The sequence below is a fragment of the Cucurbita moschata genome, unplaced genomic scaffold (assembly GCF_002738365.1).
Source record: "Cucurbita moschata cultivar Rifu unplaced genomic scaffold, Cmos_1.0 Cmo_Scf00063, whole genome shotgun sequence".
NCBI lineage: Eukaryota > Viridiplantae > Streptophyta > Magnoliopsida > Cucurbitales > Cucurbitaceae > Cucurbita > Cucurbita moschata.
In genome coordinates, this window is record NW_019268579.1 from 1,009,956 (window position 1) to 1,026,469 (window position 16,514).

Sequence of the window (16,514 nt, forward strand, 5' to 3'; positions counted from 1 at the left end):
AAAAAAAAAAAAAAAAAAAAAAACAACAACAGTAGAACACTAATATTCAAGAATACGGTTTGATGTTTGAGTGAATTCCTCCTAAATGTTAATAATATAATAACACTAATTAAAGGGGGTTAGCAGATATAATAAAGGCTCTTTCCTTGGTGAGATTCTTGGTAATTTCAAAGCGATGAGGGCATATATAGAAATGTTTAGGATAAATAATATTAATGCGTTGTTTCCAGTGGACTCCCATTTCATGACGAAGCATAAAACAAAAACCCCACGATGGTTGTACAAGAATATTGATCGAAACACAAGCATCCACGAAGATATTGACACAAATACAGACAAAGGATGCCACAAAATTAGCCACATAAAAAAAGAATAAGAAAAAGGAGACATACCATGCATTATTATCGTATGGCTGAGCAGCATGAAAGTTGGTAAATTGTTGGAGAAAGGCTCGTCGTTGGTGGGCATTGGCATCCTTGTAATGGGATGCAATGGTGTGGACCAAAGCAGCAGTTTTGGTCCATGCCAGCCTCTCCTTGGCCCTCTCTGGTTCGAAAATGCTACACACTGCACCAAAATATGAGAACAAAAGGCTGCTTCTCCTCATTCCATAATCTCGCAGCTTGTTTTCTGTGTACCATCTGAGCCCCCATGCGTAGTTGATTAATGAATTGATGGATCATAAGGTATTTAAATATATGGTACAAGGTTGGGGCGTTAGATTACTTTTGAATATCAACCCACTCAATCTGATGCAGTCGTTGGCAGTTGTTGTAGTCCAATTTTGCAAGCTCCAAGTATGTATCGTTGTTGACCTTGAACATCCTGAAATGTTCATTAATGTAAGCGATGAATGAATGAATGCAGACAAAACACACAAATAATAATAATACCTGTAGAGAGTTTTTCCAATCCAGACGTCATTTTTGCCACCATAGTGCTGTATGTAGAGACGGGTCTCAACCCGAGGCAAGCTTGCAAACCATGGAACGTCCAGAGCGTAACCAACCTGCGGGCAACAGGAAAGTCGTGAAGTCCCTCGTGAAAGTGAGAAGGTTAAATGTTGAAAGTAATTTGGGTTTACCTCTCCAGGCAAGTCCTTGGTGATGATCCACTTGTCTAAGAGCTGATTGGCGGCCTGTTTCTGCCTGAGGAACTTGGAGGCAAATTGTTTGGCGTCCGCTAGAATTTTCTCCCCCGGAAACATTACCTGATCCGAAGCTCGGTACAAGTTTAACATTCCGGTGACCGCCTGCGTTGACTGGCCCGCTATGCACACGAACTCCCCATCTTTCTCGAAATGCTTAAACACCTCTGTTTCGTTCCATCTCATCTCATCTCATCTCATCTCATCTCATTCATAATATAGTTTTAATTACAATCATAGTTACCCGCCGAAACATCGTGGCCGTACAGTCTGAGCAGTCTGAATCCCATGGCCGTGTCATCAATGTCGCGAAACTCCGAATTTCTGGCCCAGCATATTCCTTTTTCACTCCAGTGTCTGCACAAATGAACCTCAAGTTTTGGATTACGGTATGTCCAATTAAATTTAGTTATAATTTGGTAGCACCTGCGCACATAATTCACACACTCAACAATGTGTGGGTGAAAGAATCGAGAAATTCCAAGTCGTTGCAATCTGTCCACAGCCCAAATGTGTTCGAACAGGTCCACAGGGTACACGTTGGGTACTGAATTTTAAATGAGAATGAGACAAATTCTATAAAGGAAAAGGAAAAGAAGAAACAAAGAAAAAAAAAGAAAAAAAGGACCCAAGTTTTACCTCCACCATTAAAGCGGTGCACTAACGCTTCCAAATATTTGAAGCAATTTGGGTGGTTGGTGTGCATGAGAGCGAAGGCAGTGGAGGCTGGGGAGCTCAAGAAGGAGCCGTCTTGAGATTGCAATTTTAGAAGCTTTTCCCAATCCAAACCACTCATGCCTTCCAAGCTGTGCAGTAGCGTGGTTGGCAGTTTGTGCATTATGTCCTTTGGTATCCTGTTTTGGACACACATTTGTTGCCTTTTTAATTACTCCTTTTTCTATTTTCTGTATACCCTTCTTTCAACTTTCCTCCCCCTTCTCCCATTTACTTTTGTAATTAAACATACAACAATGTACCTCGCAAGCTTTAGGGCCCTGCGGGCATTAATCTGTTGCAACGCCGGGGAGTCGCTCCGGATTCCCAGCTTTAGTTTCTTGGCAAATTCGAGTAGGGAAGGGAAAGCAATCTCGAACCCGATTGGCATGTGCTCCGCATTCTCCTCTTCCAGCTTCCAGATGTTTTGGTTGAAGAAGGCTATTCCTAGAGTTGAGTTAAAAAATGGAGATTAACACAAATTAGTTGAGTTAGAAGTGGCGTTGGGAGGGAGAAGGACCTTTCCGTGTGTTTTGGGGATGAAGATTCCAAGACTTCAAGGCGACCAGAGAAGCCAATGTGTTAATGATGCGATCGTGGGGTGAGAATATCTGGGCGTCGCCCCACGACCCATCCGGGAGTTGATTCTTGGCTATCCACTCAAGGGAAGAAGGGAACTGCGGACTCTTCACTCCCTCCTCCGTAACTTTTGGTATTAGAGCCACCCAAGCCGTGTCATAAGCTGAGATGCTTATGTCACCGTCGTCCATTGAACTCAGCATTGACTTTATCCACTTCACTCGCTCCTCTATCTCTTCCCAAACCGACACCTGATTTTACACTAATTTACATGCATCATGGCGCACCCAGAAACAAGAATACGAACCAACGTCGTAGTACTTTAAAGGGGTTAGAAATGTAAGGGGAAGAAGCACCTGGGCAGCGGTTTCTGATTCTATGCCGTCCTCCACAAACTGCTGCCACTTTAGAAGTGGCACTCCACTTTGAAGCACATCGCTGTAGTCTGCGGGTTAGGGAGACATAAGGATTTTGGAGAGGGAAGGTTATTGTGAATTGAAGCGTAGTGAAATACCTTGAGTGGGAGGCTTGGAAATGGCGTTGCATTTGATAATGCATCGGATGCTTGATTCCAGCACAGGGCCTTTGTCTTTAACCCTCAGCGAACAGCCACCTATGCATGTCAAAATGGATTAAAGAAGATAAGAGATTTGTTGTTAATTAAGATGTGTTGAATTATATATTAGTGGTGATGTGGGATAGGCGGAAGACATGAGAGTAAAAGACAGAGAAAAATCCGAGCGCTTTTTTTTTTTTTTTTTAATTTTAAAGAAGAAGAAGACGAGGGTTGGAGAGCATGCGGGGGGGGGGTGGAGAAAAACATGAAAAGATGAAATGGGAAGTGAAGAAAGAAGAATAGAGAGTAGATATATATATATATAGGAGGAGATGTGCGTGTGGATATGCATGGCGGGGCGGAGCAAGTTACCGGGTGCAGGTGGTGGGAAGAGGTTTGGGAGACGGAAGGAAAAAGAAGAAGACAGGCAATGGCGAGAAAGAGAGAGAGAGGAGGAGGAGGAGGACATGGTGGTGTGTTTTGTTTTGGCGCTGCCGCTGAGATGAAGTTAGCGAAAGAGGAAGGCATTTTAAAAGGTAAACAGAGAAGGAAGAGGACAGAAAGGAGTTCCCATGAGATTCCCGCTCATACGCCTACAGGATCATCCAGAACTGTGGAATTGAGGCTACTCCCGTCCTTTTCCACCCCCTCTCCTACTCTTTTCTCATTTTCCCGTCTTTCTTTCTTTTCTTTTTCATATAGTTTCTTTTTTTCTTTTTAACATTTTTATCACTTCTCATATATATCACATCTTTATTTCAAGAATAATACTAATAAGTGTGATTCCCCAATTTTTGTCCACTGTTCATCACATTTAGGTAAAATTAATTGATCTATAATTACTGAAAACAATCAAGTCATCCACGAAATTTAGGTCAAACTTGGATAATTGAGAGCGTCTTTCTCCACACGCAATAATTTGTTTGGTACAATTTATGATAACAGAGTACAGCTTAATAGGGAAGAAGGCAGTTGAGAAAAGAAAATTGAGTATAATTTGGTGCATGGAAGTGATACCACCCAAATTCCTGTAACCAACCAAACCCCTTGGATTATAACTAATACCCCAACCCTTTTAACTCCAAATTTGTAGAACCATCATTTATTGATAGGAATCAGGAACGAGAATAACTCAAGAAAACTGCACATTACCGACTGCAACAGAAGCGGAGAGAGGGCACCTAAATTAATTTGAGCACTACATTTATTACATTTTAAAAAACTGCAACATTTAGAAAATGATTTTTGTGTAACAATGGAAGGAGAGGAGAAATTATTATGTTCAATAGGCACATTAAACTCAAGCTCAACAGTTGAACGCCGAGTCAAAATGAGTGTGTTGTAGTCATAATGTCAGTTTCAATGTACAGAGTGAGAAGTTAGAGATGAGCCAATTTGACAACAGAGGCATCATGCATATTCCCCTTTCTTCCCACGAGGCGTTGAATCTCATTTCAAATGAAAAAGAAACGGTTTGATTCTAACAATGACATCAAAACTCTATTCAGGAGAAAAAGAAACCAACAATTGCACATCTGACACAGATCAGCAGGGGAACACCTCCACCATTTGCTTCTTCTGCTCACACCTTCAACAACTCCTGAAATACAATTTGCAAATTCATGTTCACTCAACCACTGGAAAAATATTGTTGTGATAACGAAGTAAGTTCAGTGCCTTGTAAGCACTTCGTGAAATGAAGAGATCCCAAATAAAAAACCTACCAATGCTCGTGCTTAAAGATTATAGTTCTAATACCCAGAGAAAGGAACAGTCGAGATGGATCATACCTTCTCTTTCTGCTTGTATATGACATCAATCTTCTTCATATAGTCATCTGTCAGTTTCTGCACTACGAAATCATCTTAGCTTGAGATAACCAAAATACGATGCAATTACAAATGAAACATTAAGAAATCAAATCACAATACGGGCACCGGAGAAACAAATCCCCTAATATATAAATTCGACACTAAATAACTACAAGAAAGTTCTTCGTCATCTTTTATGTAATGAATACATCTGGTTTCCCAACAGCTTGTGATTTAACCAAAATTTAGCACAAACAAGAACAAGGCATGATGCCTTCAGAAGGAATTACATCCTCCACTCCTATCTGGGCCTTTATGCGAACGTATTCAAATTCCAACTCAAAATTGATTAGGATCAAAAGCCCTAAACAACAGAAACAATAACAAACCTGCAAATCGCTTGACAAGTCCTTAACATTATCTTCCGAAAGTTTTTTCTCCTGATACAAAAGATAAAAACATTAAGGAAACCAGTAAGAAGTAAAACCATACAAGAGACAACGGAGCTTGCTCTTTAGAAGGCAGATCAATAAAACATAGAAGCGAAAGAAAAGCACCATAAGATTAAGGTATAAAGATGTATGCTTTGCTGACCTTTTCCAGTTTGTCATAGGCTTTCAAGGCATCTCTTCTTATATTCCTCACCGCCACCTGTAAACAGAAAGATGCAGGATGTCATCTCAGAGTTCATGATCAGTAGCTGTTTAAGCATAGATCCCAAGAGTCACGACAAATAAACTCATTGCAACCTGGATCAGGACATATATCTCAATCTATTTTCATCTCCACCCCCTTCCCATAAAGGAAAAATGAAACCATACCTTCCCTTCCTCTGCCTGCTTAGCAACAACCTTTGACAATTCCTGCAGTGTAAAGTACGCAAATATATCATCCACAGAGGCAGTGTGAATAAGGAAGGAGGGGCAATCTAGATTAAAAAATTATATAAATAGTGGAGATTAATTTTTTTTCTCTTATTTACCCCAGCTTAACACCTCTAATTCTTATTACTTTTCAATATTCAATATGGAAAAAAAAAAAAATGAAAAGGTTTTGCAAAATTGAAAAATGACAGGTATAAAAAGTTAGAATGTAAACTTCTGCAACTTCAAGAAAATTTCTGGCTCTGCCTTTATCATCCACATTCACTTGCTAATAATGTGAGTTGAGGAAAATACCTTTCTCCTTTCGGATGTGAGTTGAGGGAGAGTCAACCGTATGACTTCTCCATCATTGTTTGGAGTCATTCCCAAGTTAGAGTTTACTATGGCCTTCTCTATTGACTTTAAGCTGAAGATGGTGACTCGTTAAGAGTTAATGCTGATAGCCAGAAACATTATACAAATATTACACTGTAAAGCTGGATAACATCATTCTACAGCTAATGATAATAGGATGATTATTATGTCCACAGCAGTCTCAACCAATGAACGCAAAGAACTGAAGATTAGAGAAGATCTAATGGGTCCATGCGAAACATTTTATACAGAAAAACAGGAATTACAATGACGAAATTCTGAAGCCTTAAGTAGGTCCCTCTAAGAAAAGCAAGCTAAGAATAGTAACATGTATAGATTTCAAACGTATAAAAGATTGAGGAACATCCTCAATATTCAAGGGTTCATGGTAAAAGGTATGATTCTAACATAACAGAGATTTGCAAGAACTTAATCGGTATAGTGTTTGATTTTTATAAGGTAACGGGCACACACCAATGACCAATAAATCCCAAAAGATTTCCAAAATCTATTCAACTCAGCCAATTGACACATGGAATACCTGGATTTATCATATGGCTGGATCAAGAGAGAGCTTGCATCAGGTGTACTAATTTGGGCAATGCTCTTCAGGCCAACTGGACTGCCGTAATACTCCACCTGAAAAATCATGAAAGCGGCAAATAAAATTTTGATTGTCATGATACTCATTTGAAATTTGAGAAAAAAAGAAAGAAAGAAAGAAAGAAAGAAAGAAAGAAAGTTCTAAGCAGACATATTGAGGCAGCTATCCACTAAGCGACCCGAATTTAAGAATTGCCAATACCTCAATCTTATCGAGCATAGCAGGGTTTGCTCTCCCTGTCCTTATTGAGTTGAAACTAGACCGAACAGTATCGATAGTCTTTTCCATCCTTGCTCTCTGGAAAGTAATTGGATGATTATTGGCACAATTTTTCCTAAATTTAGATTGCTTTATTAAAAGATGCAGCAACTCTCCAAATCAATGATCATAGGAACTCACTACATCTTTCTCAATCAATGCTTTCTCCGCTTCAATTTCTTCGATAGTTGCGGCCCTTATGACTCCTCTTCTAAAAAAAATTGATAGCCAAAAAGAGGAGGAGAAGAATATCAATACAACTGAAAAGCCACCACAATCAACTTCAGGTAGCAATAAGGCAATGATCAATCCAAATATGCAAAATGCTTGTATGTTTACCATTTCTCTAGGGCGGCAAGGTCCGTAAGAAAGTAAATGAAATAAAATAAATGGGCTTGCCTGTATTTCGACAGATTCCCTGATTGAAAGGGCTGGGTAGGAAGCATTAGGGCATGTCGCCTGATCCGGATATAGTTTGAAGCTGATTTCCATGAAGAAAGAGGCGTGGTAGTGGAGCCGCATTTGATGCAATTTAAGCCTGCATTATAATCTAGAAGGAGAAGCGTTGCAGTAAAGAAAGCAAAAACGAGAAAGCAAATTTGGGTTGAAGAGCGAGGTAGACGTACCTCGGATGGAGAGGAGGGCTTTGGGAGGGGGGATTTGTTTGGGTCGGAAGACAGAACGGAGAGAAGTGGTGGAGGAGAAAGGCGTCGCCATGAAAACCGAAATGAATGAAGTGAAGATGATAGAGATGATGAAGGGGAAAGGTTAGAAGTTGAGAAGTTGTGGATAAGAAATTGAATTGCGAACGCGAGGAATACAGTACTATGCCAGCGGCGCCAACTGATAGAGATAAGACGGGAAGGTTAAAAAGTAAAAAATAAAAAATAAAAAAAAGGATAAAAGCCTCCGGACACCTCCTCCCACCTGCTTCCATCCTCGTTTCCACCAAAATTTTCAATTTTTTCAACTTTTTTTCTTTTAAAAATACTTTTTTTAATGAATAATTCCTTCTGCGGACTGTTTGTTCGTTTAATAGCAACGTATTATCACATAACCACCAGATCTCCACTCTCTTCTTTTATCCCCCATGGAGCTAAAAGAATCAACGGCTTTCCCAGTGCCAAACCACCAACAAGACTCGGATTCTTACAATTGACGGCGGTGGAACAACCGCCATTGTAGCTGCTGCCTCTCTTGTTTACCTAGAGGACCTAGCCCCTAGGCTGGAATCTCCGATTCTTTCGACCTCGTTGCCGGAACTGGAATAGGCGCTATTCTCGACGCCGGTTGCTGGCCGGAAAGTCGATGGACAAAGTCCTGAAGGAAGCTTTAAGAAAATTATGAAATATTAAGACACCCTAAAATGGTTTGGGTTTGAATTTATTATCTTGTATGAGCGGTGAAAAGAACTGTCTTTTTGGAAAGCAGCTGACTGAAACACAAAGCATTCAATAAAGGTAACTTCTTTTTATTATGGCCACATAAAATAATTGAAATTAGTAGTTCACGCAGATTCGGAACGTTGGTTTTGGACGCCACCCTGTTATTTAAATCTTTAGTTTTTTCGAGACTAGCCGTTGCAATCTGCTTTTTCCCTTCTTCTTTATTCATATTCCCCTTCCTCTAGCTCATCCTCATAGTCATGGCAGCCTCAGTGGATTCTCCGTCATCTTCACATCCCAACCAGGTTCTTCTTCTTCTCTCTCCCTCTCGCTCTTCTTCTTCTTCTCTCTCCCTCTCGCTCTTCTTCTTCTTTTTCTAATGCATTTTCTGCAATGATTTCAGGGATCTACCAGCTTCGTGGGTTCTTCCCCATTGTTCAGTCCGGCTTCCGACAAGCGTTTCTGGAGCTCCCTTCGAGGTAGAATAGACTCCCTTCTTGAGGAACGGAATGTAAAGTCTTCAAATCTGGATCCTATCATGCCCCACCAATTAGTGAGTGCCTTTTCTCTTCCATTTTCTTTCTCTTTTCGGGCCAAGTCAAGCTCTAAAATTTTGATGGGTTTGTGGGGATAGAACACCAACAAATCGGAAAGGGCAAAGAAATTGAAGGAAGATTCTTTGCTTTTGCTGAGGGGTTTCGACTCGGTTGGCTATACCCTATCTCAGCTGTCCGACAATTTGGATAGTGCCTTACAGGTAACGTCAAACTCATTCCTTCCATTTTCTTTGTTCTATAGTTTCCCTTAAGGACTTGCAATCTTCTTTTATTCAAATTCAGTAAACTCTGCTCTTGAACCCCACAAATGGATATTTGATTTTGAGGTATGGTTTCAGGGCGCTAGGGATCTCGTCAAAGCGCCAACCTTGACGGAGATCTTCCAGAGCAACCTCAAGAACTCGGAGGTTGAGGGAGGTGCTTCCAAAAGGAAAGACAATGAGTGGGAGGAGCCCAAGCAAGCAGCAAAGAGAAAATTTGATGACAGTCATTGCACAGAAGAATCAGATGTCGATTTAGAAAAAGATAAGCAGCAAAACCCAAAAGACAAGCTTCAAAAGGCCAAAACTGTTGGTTTCCTTATCCTTTCATCTATATTTGAACACTCAACCCAATCTCATTCTTGATCAATATTAACTTTTGGGCCTGCGTTTCTTCAGCTTGCAGTTACAATGGCAACAAAATCAGCCTCTCTGGCAAGAGAATTGAAATCATTGAAATCCAATCTATGTTTTATGCAAGAACGATGTGGTATACTTGAGGAAGAGAATAGAAGACTTCGGGATGGGTTTTCCAGAGGGGTCAGACCAGAAGAAGATGATCTGGTCCGTACCAAATTTATGTTTATGATTGTTTGTTCTTCATTATTCCCAGGTGTGTAAATTAGATGATGAGTTATATGGAGTCTGTTTGTTTGATGGAATATCAGGTTAGGCTTCAAATGGAGGCACTACTTGCTGAGAAATCCAGATTAGCAAACGAAAATGCAAACTTAACAAGAGAAAACCAATGCCTTCACCAGCTTGTGGAGTATCACCAACTCACATCCCAAGACCTCTCTGTATCTTACGAGGAAGTCATCCAAGGCATGTGCTTGGACTTCTCCTCACCACCACCAGCCATTGCTGAAGAAGATGAAGAAGATGATGAAGAAGAAGAAACCAGTGGAACACCTAGAGTTGATCTTTTTAGCTTTTCTACCTCACTTGATGAGCTCCACCAAGAAGAAGAGTAGAGGTGATTTTGGAGCAGAAGATTTCAGAGCTCTGGTCTTCAGTATCTTTTCATTTTACATTCCTGTAATCAAGTAACTTGATGATCGTCACTGCATTTATTTAGTTCAGAAATAAACTAATTTATTTAGATCATCTTTTTTTTCCCTTTACACGCCAAAGCAAGTTTTTGGTACGTCGTTTTATGCGACAAGACCTTCAAAACATATCATAGCTTAACAGAAGAAGAGAGGAGGAGGAGGTATGGAGTTCAAAAGAGAGATTGCTTGACAAGAAGCATTAGAGACTAAAATCACATCCTTCATTTTCTCCAGCACTTCAGAAAGCATTCCACTCCCTTTCTCATACTAAACAAACCAAACCAAAAGAAACCCTGAAGAATACTTTTGACCTTCTGATCTTAGAAAGTTCTGGAGAATTAGATTTTTCAAAGTTATATATCAATTGGTGATAAGTTTTCAGTTAGCATGGGAATCTCATCATTCTGGTCAGACAATGAACAACCAATTAAAAGAAAATGGTAGGATGAAATGAGTTTAAAGACAAAGCATGCCATTTGCAAATTGGTTGGCAGGCGCAGTAGAGACCCTGTTTTCTCAATGGAAGGATTGGGTTGCTTAGGACTTGGAAGGAATGAGTTAAGTTGCCCTGCCAAAGTTAAACAACCATAAATATTGAGAGAATAAAAATGTTTCCATTCTAACACTTCCTTCCTTCTCCTAAAACCCAAAAGGTAAGAAAATCATGAACAAGAGGTTAATAGACCGAAGGAAACAAGTTCCTACAACTTTCGCAGTGTACATGCACCAAGTTATAAATCTTTGAAGTATTTGAAGTACAATATCGTACGCAATCCATAAACGCCGAATGAACTGAAATATTGAGCCAAGCTCCGGCCGCAGCCCATCCAGAAGGTTGCATCGGAAAAAAGTAGCATGGTCAGTTGAAGGTAACAGAAAACAGAGTCATGTCAGGATTTGTGACTGCATCTGAAATCAAATTCGGCAGCTTTGAGATCAGGGACACGTGTTAGCTTTTCAGGGTATTCCTTTTTTTTCATGGAAGCAAAATATTGTTGAAGGGTCAGTAGTAAACACATGTATTGTATAGATACATGTATAAGTGCATATATGATATGCATAGATACATGTAGGTTAGTGACCCTGACATCTATCTATTGATACAAAAACTGGTAAAGAGAGGAAAAGAACAAAGGAAAATCTCAAAGTAGCTTCGCCTTCGCCACTTGAAGAGGATAAGATGATATCTTTTTGAAGAAAAATCACCAAGTTTTAATGATAAGCGAGAGCGGGAAGCTGCATCCAATTATTCCAACGCTCATGGAGACGGTGCTTCTCCAGTTCCACCACCACTCCATCTTCCGCATTCATACCTCTCCTCCCTTCCTCAAACCAATTCCACCCTTACAAACTCACCCTCCTCTTCTCAGGACCTCCCTTCGTCGACGCCATCGTCTTTCCATAAACTCCGTTTCACAGAACCCATTTCAATCCAGCGAATCGATTCCTAAAAATCCGGAAAAGCCACAGCCTAGAACTCTATTCCCAAGTGGGTTCAAGCGGCCGGAGATCAATGTGCCCAGTGTCGTGCTGCAATTGGATGCAGCAGAGGTCTTGGATGGTGGTGAGGACTTGGATTTGATCGATAGGTCTTTGTCCAAGTGGGTTGGGATGGTGGTGCTCAATAGTGGGGAAGGCGGCGGTGGCAAGCTCTACGAAGCTGCTTGTAAATTGAAGTCGGTGGTGGGTGACCGAGCTTATTTCTTGATAGCCGAGCGTGTTGACATTGCGACTGCCGTCAATGCCAGTGGAGTTGTCCTCTCTGATCAAGGTTGTGTAAGAAAAATACTTCCTGTCATCCCAAGATTTTCGTTGCCTCAAATTTTCAATGGGCATCTTTCTTTAAGTGAAGTTTAAACTTGGGGGAAAAACGTGTATAAGCCACCTGCTTGATGGAAGATATACAGTATGGTTTATGATGAATATAATATAAGGATTTCATAATTTTAAATCACAGGAAAGACGAACTGGGACTGCTATATATTTGTGCTTCGTTGAGTAATTTGTTTCCATTTGAATCAGGTCTCCCTCCTATTGTGGCCAGGAACACAATGCTGGATTCTTTATCAGATTCCCTGTTTCTACCTCTGGTAGGAAGGAACGTAAAATCCTTAATTTCAGCCGTAAATGCATCCAAGTCTGAAGGAGCTGACTTTGTTTTGTACGATTTGGATGAAGAGAAGCTTGATATGACAACAGATTCTGTGTTTAAGAATGTAAAGATCCCAATATTTGTACGACTTTCCTCATATGGAGAGAACACGAGGTTTGTTGAGGCATTAAAATGGATGGAATTTGGTGGAAGTGGGTTAGTAATCTCTTTGCAAGGTTTGAGGCTGGTGAGCGATGATGTTGTTGGTAAATTATTTGACTCCATATTTACAGAAAATGGAAGAAATGAGGACGACATTGAAAGTGGTGCTCTTGAAACAACACAAGTAGCTGGTTTTGTTAATTTGGAAGATAGAGAAAAAGAAGTCATAGAAACAGAGAAGTTAGTATTGCGTGAGGCCATAAGTGTTATTCAGAAAGCTGCTCCAATGGTGAACATTTAATTAAACCATTTGGTATCTGGTTTACAAACAAAATTCCTAGCATCTTCCTTTGTTACCGTCTTCCTTATTTGATATCATCTGCATTTTCTCAATCTTGGATGGTTTTAAATGGCAGATGGAGGAGGTTTCGCTTCTCAATGATTCAGTTTCACAAATTGATGAGCCATTTATGCTGGCTATAGTGGTAATTGTGTGCTGAACTTCAACAAACTCTGGTTGCAGGATGTACATTGGAAATGGTATTTTATCATGAGCATTAGCCACATAATTGGGTCATACTTCCAGTTAGAACTGCATATGAAATAATTTAGGTCCGCTTGATAATCATCAAATTTTTGGTTTTGAAAATTGTGCTTGTGTTCTCATCATTCTGAGAAAAGAATTCTTTGTCAAATTCCAAAAACAAGACAACTTTTTGAAAACGCTTTTTGTTTTTAGTTTTCAAAACTTGGCTTAGTTTTGGAAACATATGTATGTATAAAGGGGATAACAAAACAGGGAACTCATAGGTGGAAGAAGTATTTATAGACTTAATTTTTTAAAAAAATAAAAAGCTAAATGGTTATCAAAACAGGACCTTGATGAGTCCTTTAATACAATTCTTTTCTTGTCGTCCACCTCCTTATGGGATTCAGTAGATGAAAAAAAAAACATTACTACCACTAATGAGACTTATGTTTTGTATTTGTGACCAGGGTGAGTTTAATTCTGGAAAGTCAACAGTTATTAATGCACTTCTTGGAAGTAGATATCTAAAAGATGGGGTTGTTCCTACGACTAATGAGATAACTTTCTTGAGGTTCTCCAAGTTAAATTCTAATGAACAACAACGATGTGAACGACATCCAGATGGTCAATATATATGCTATCTTCCTGCTCCCATCCTTAATGAAGTGAGTTTATTCATAATCTCCTCTTGAATTGTTGTGATGGTATGTGCTTCATAAATTAGAATATGCCCCACTGGAATTGTTATTCCTATTTTCTTCTCCTTGATCTATATTTGCGTAACTTGTAAGAAGTGGTCCTTCGAAATTCCAAGATATTAGGTACCCAATTCAAAAGATGTTCATTTCACCGCATTTTAACAATTACCTTGGTTTATAAATTCTAGCTTTTCAAGGAATGCAATAAGTGACGATGAATTTACATTTATTAGGTATTAAAATTTTACTAGTTGTTTGTGAAACCCTATTTATAAGACATACGAAAGATTACTCTGTGAGTGACTATATCTAGTATTTCATATCGCATCCCTTGTTATCCCCTTCCTTGTTTCTATGTTCAGCAACATAGTTTAGAATCTCAAAAACAGTGAAAAGAAACTTAAGAATGATCTGAAACGTTACATTATCTCCATCCATTGGGATGCCCGCATGTGCATTAGAGTAGATATATACATGTGTCTGAATACAGACATGTGTTATTTGATGTCTAATTATAGTTTTTCTAATTTTTTCAATGCAGATGAACATTGTTGATACACCTGGTACCAATGTCATTCTTGAGAGGCAACAACGTCTAACGGAGGAATTTGTGCCTCGCGCAGATTTGCTGCTTTTTGTTATTTCTGCTGATCGCCCATTGACTGAGAGTGAGGTATGAACCATTACTGTAGTCTTTTTTATCCATGTGACTTACTACTTTATGTAAGGACTATTAAGTTGTTACCTACCACTCACACTTGGAGAGAGAATTTTGGAGTAAGCATTTTGAGAAGCCTGTACGTTTATACCTTTACAAGAACAGATCATGGTTTGGTCGTAGATTGCGAATGGCCTCTTCACATCTGAATAAAATCATCTATGGTTTTTACTTTCAGGTTAGCTTTCTTCGTTACACACAGCAGTGGAAGAAGAAAGTAGTGTTTGTGCTGAATAAATCTGACCTTTATCAGAATAGCCACGAGGTTTATTTAAAAAACATTTTTTTTTTCTTGGTGTACTTACACCAAGTATGTAGCCGGTAGATTCATTCTGATCTGTTTTTATCCATGTAATTTGTGGCTTGGTTGCAGCTGGAGGAAGCCCTGTCCTTTGTCAAGGAAAATGCAGCAAAATTGTTGAATACTGAGCATGTATATGTGTTTCCAGTATCTGCAAGATCTGCTCTGGAAGAAAAACTTTGTGCTTCTCTGGATAGTGGAGAACCCTTATCGCCCTCTAATTCTTATTGGAGAAGCAGTAGCTTCAACGAACTTGAAAATTTCTTGTATAGCTTCTTAGATGGGTCAACAAGTAATGGAATGGAAAGAATGAAGCTTAAACTCCAAACGCCTGTTTCAATTGCAGAACGACTCCTTTCTGCTGCTGAAACCCTTGTGAGACAAGACATACATTTTTCCAAACAGGATTTGGCGTCGTTAAATGAATTAGTTGACGGTGTAACAAATTATGGAACGAAGATCGAAACTGAAAGCATCACTTGGAGAAGACAAGCCTTATCACTGGTATATATACCCATTCCAAGTTTTTACTTTTCACTTATTCATTAGGTAGAGACGCGAGTTTTTTCTGTCTTTATATACTGTCCTTGTGGATCCGTGTAAAAATGCAGATTGATTCTACCCAATCACGTATTATGAAGCTTGTAGAATCCACTCTACAATTGTCAAATTTTGATATTGCTGCCTATTATGTTCTGAAAGGGGAAAAGACTACCACTCCATCTGCTGTCTCGAAGATTCAAAATGACATCATTTCCCCTGCACTATCTGATGCACAAGTAACATTTTTTAAATGTTAGCTTTTTTGCGTTCTGAATTTATTAGATCCTTTTTTGTAACCATTTGGTTTTTAAAAATTGAGCTTGTTTCCTCACAATTTCTATAAAATACTTTTCAACTTTCTTCATCTACAAACAGTTTTCAAAACAAATCAAAGAAACTCACACGGTGGAAGTAGTTTGGTATGACAATTCTGTAATTATCAATGGACTTTGCCGGCTTCTAGTTATTTATTTGTCCTAAAAAGATATAGAGCTATGCATCCGTCCTAGCTCCAGGGTACAGTTTGAATCTTCTAGTGTTTATGTTTGAAGATTTTCTGAAGCTTTGTTGATCCATCCATGCAGTTTTCTTGTTATCTCTGAACGTCTCTAATTTTTCATAATTTTATGTGCCTTATAGAAACTTCTCCAAGATTATGGATCCTGGCTGCAATCATGCAATGCTCAGGAAGGAATAGTTTACCAGGAATCCTTGCAGAAACTATGGCCATCTATTGTTTTTCCAGCTACCCAGGTGCAGTTTGGGACCTATGAGTTGCTGAAAAAAGTAGATGATCAAAGTTTGAAAGTAATTAAGAATTTCAGTCCAAGTGCTGCTTCCAAGCTGTTTGACCAAGAAATTCGTGAAGCGGTGAGAGCTTCTTCTTAAGCCATGCTCGTCATTTTTTAAGTAGGAAACTGGAAATTTTACTTCATCAACGATTATGAACTTCCCTGTTTTCCATCATCAAACCTGATGGTATGTTGTTTTTTCCAACTTCAGTTTTTGGGAACTTTTGGTGGACTTGGGGCAGCTGGTTTATCTGCTTCGCTTCTAACTTCAGTACTTCCCACCACAGCAGAAGATCTTCTTGCCCTTGCCCTTTGTTCTGCTGGCGGGTAATGTTCATCTTCCTTTAGCCTTACCCAATAACAGATTTAACCATTTTGATGCATCTTCTGCAACTTCTTTAAACTATACGTTTGTTGGAGCAATAACTTAACTTCAATGACAATATCTGAACTTCTGACGAGGTTTTTTTTTTTTTTTTTTTTTTTTTTTTTTTTTTTTTTTTTTTTTTTTTTTTTTTT

The 16,514-nt window shown here is 39.2% G+C and overlaps 4 protein-coding genes across 9 annotated transcripts in view; 2 read left to right on the forward strand and 2 right to left on the reverse strand.

Annotated features, from left to right (window-relative positions):
• LOC111437474 (ent-copalyl diphosphate synthase, chloroplastic-like) overlaps positions 1-3,667 on the reverse strand; it is a 5,592-nt gene extending 1,925 nt beyond the window's left edge. Inside the window, exons 1-12 of the mRNA XM_023075470.1 lie at positions 3,369-3,667; positions 2,955-3,053; positions 2,797-2,885; positions 2,382-2,691; positions 2,125-2,308; positions 1,787-2,001; positions 1,574-1,694; positions 1,392-1,504; positions 1,085-1,314; positions 894-1,009; positions 727-825; positions 393-641 (exon numbers count right to left, since the gene is read on the reverse strand). Of these exons, the coding sequence (XP_022931238.1) occupies positions 393-641; positions 727-825; positions 894-1,009; positions 1,085-1,314; positions 1,392-1,504; positions 1,574-1,694; positions 1,787-2,001; positions 2,125-2,308; positions 2,382-2,691; positions 2,797-2,885; positions 2,955-3,053; positions 3,369-3,465 (1,922 nt within the window). The 5' untranslated portion in view covers positions 3,466-3,667. The remainder of the gene's footprint in view (positions 1-392; positions 642-726; positions 826-893; positions 1,010-1,084; positions 1,315-1,391; positions 1,505-1,573; positions 1,695-1,786; positions 2,002-2,124; positions 2,309-2,381; positions 2,692-2,796; positions 2,886-2,954; positions 3,054-3,368) is intronic.
• A 591-nt stretch (positions 3,668-4,258) lies between these two features.
• LOC111437377 (ribosome-recycling factor, chloroplastic) lies at positions 4,259-7,961 on the reverse strand. 5 transcript variants are annotated; one of them, XR_002709432.1, is made up of 12 exons: positions 7,534-7,944; positions 7,307-7,457; positions 7,049-7,118; positions 6,851-6,946; positions 6,587-6,684; positions 5,986-6,097; positions 5,629-5,670; positions 5,402-5,458; positions 5,197-5,247; positions 4,787-4,843; positions 4,522-4,596; positions 4,259-4,444 (listed from the first exon to the last, which is right to left on the reverse strand). XR_002709432.1 is itself a non-coding variant. In XM_023075318.1 (12 exons), exons 1-12 carry the CDS (start codon positions 7,622-7,624, stop codon positions 4,407-4,409), a joined length of 975 nt encoding a protein of 324 aa, XP_022931086.1. In that variant the 5' UTR covers positions 7,625-7,955; the 3' UTR covers positions 4,259-4,406. The 5 variants fall into 5 exon arrangements, 4 of the variants coding, with proteins under 4 accessions (XP_022931086.1, XP_022931085.1, XP_022931084.1 ...); XM_023075318.1 differs by having other exon boundaries at positions 4,522-4,633; positions 7,534-7,955; XM_023075317.1 differs by having other exon boundaries at positions 4,260-4,633; positions 7,307-7,445; positions 7,534-7,961.
• A 511-nt stretch (positions 7,962-8,472) lies between these two features.
• On the forward strand, positions 8,473-10,216 carry LOC111437376. Its single transcript, XM_023075315.1, has 6 exons — positions 8,473-8,597; positions 8,696-8,845; positions 8,927-9,049; positions 9,188-9,418; positions 9,509-9,673; positions 9,778-10,216. Exons 1-6 carry the CDS (start codon positions 8,553-8,555, stop codon positions 10,081-10,083), a joined length of 1,020 nt encoding a protein of 339 aa, XP_022931083.1. The 5' UTR covers positions 8,473-8,552; the 3' UTR covers positions 10,084-10,216.
• A 1,044-nt stretch (positions 10,217-11,260) lies between these two features.
• The window catches only part of LOC111437374 (probable transmembrane GTPase FZO-like, chloroplastic), a 6,619-nt gene continuing 1,365 nt past the window's right edge, over positions 11,261-16,514 (forward strand). The window contains exons 1-10 of one of the 2 annotated variants that reach the window (XM_023075312.1): positions 11,267-11,932; positions 12,184-12,704; positions 12,832-12,900; positions 13,412-13,609; positions 14,184-14,315; positions 14,539-14,625; positions 14,734-15,165; positions 15,273-15,440; positions 15,844-16,074; positions 16,207-16,322. In XM_023075312.1, coding sequence (XP_022931080.1) covers positions 11,377-11,932; positions 12,184-12,704; positions 12,832-12,900; positions 13,412-13,609; positions 14,184-14,315; positions 14,539-14,625; positions 14,734-15,165; positions 15,273-15,440; positions 15,844-16,074; positions 16,207-16,322 — 2,510 coding nt within the window. In that variant the 5' untranslated portion in view covers positions 11,267-11,376. Of the gene's footprint in view, positions 11,933-12,183; positions 12,705-12,831; positions 12,901-13,411; positions 13,610-14,183; positions 14,316-14,538; positions 14,626-14,733; positions 15,166-15,272; positions 15,457-15,843; positions 16,075-16,206; positions 16,323-16,514 lie in introns of those variants that run through there. The other variant, XM_023075313.1, reaches the window with a different exon arrangement.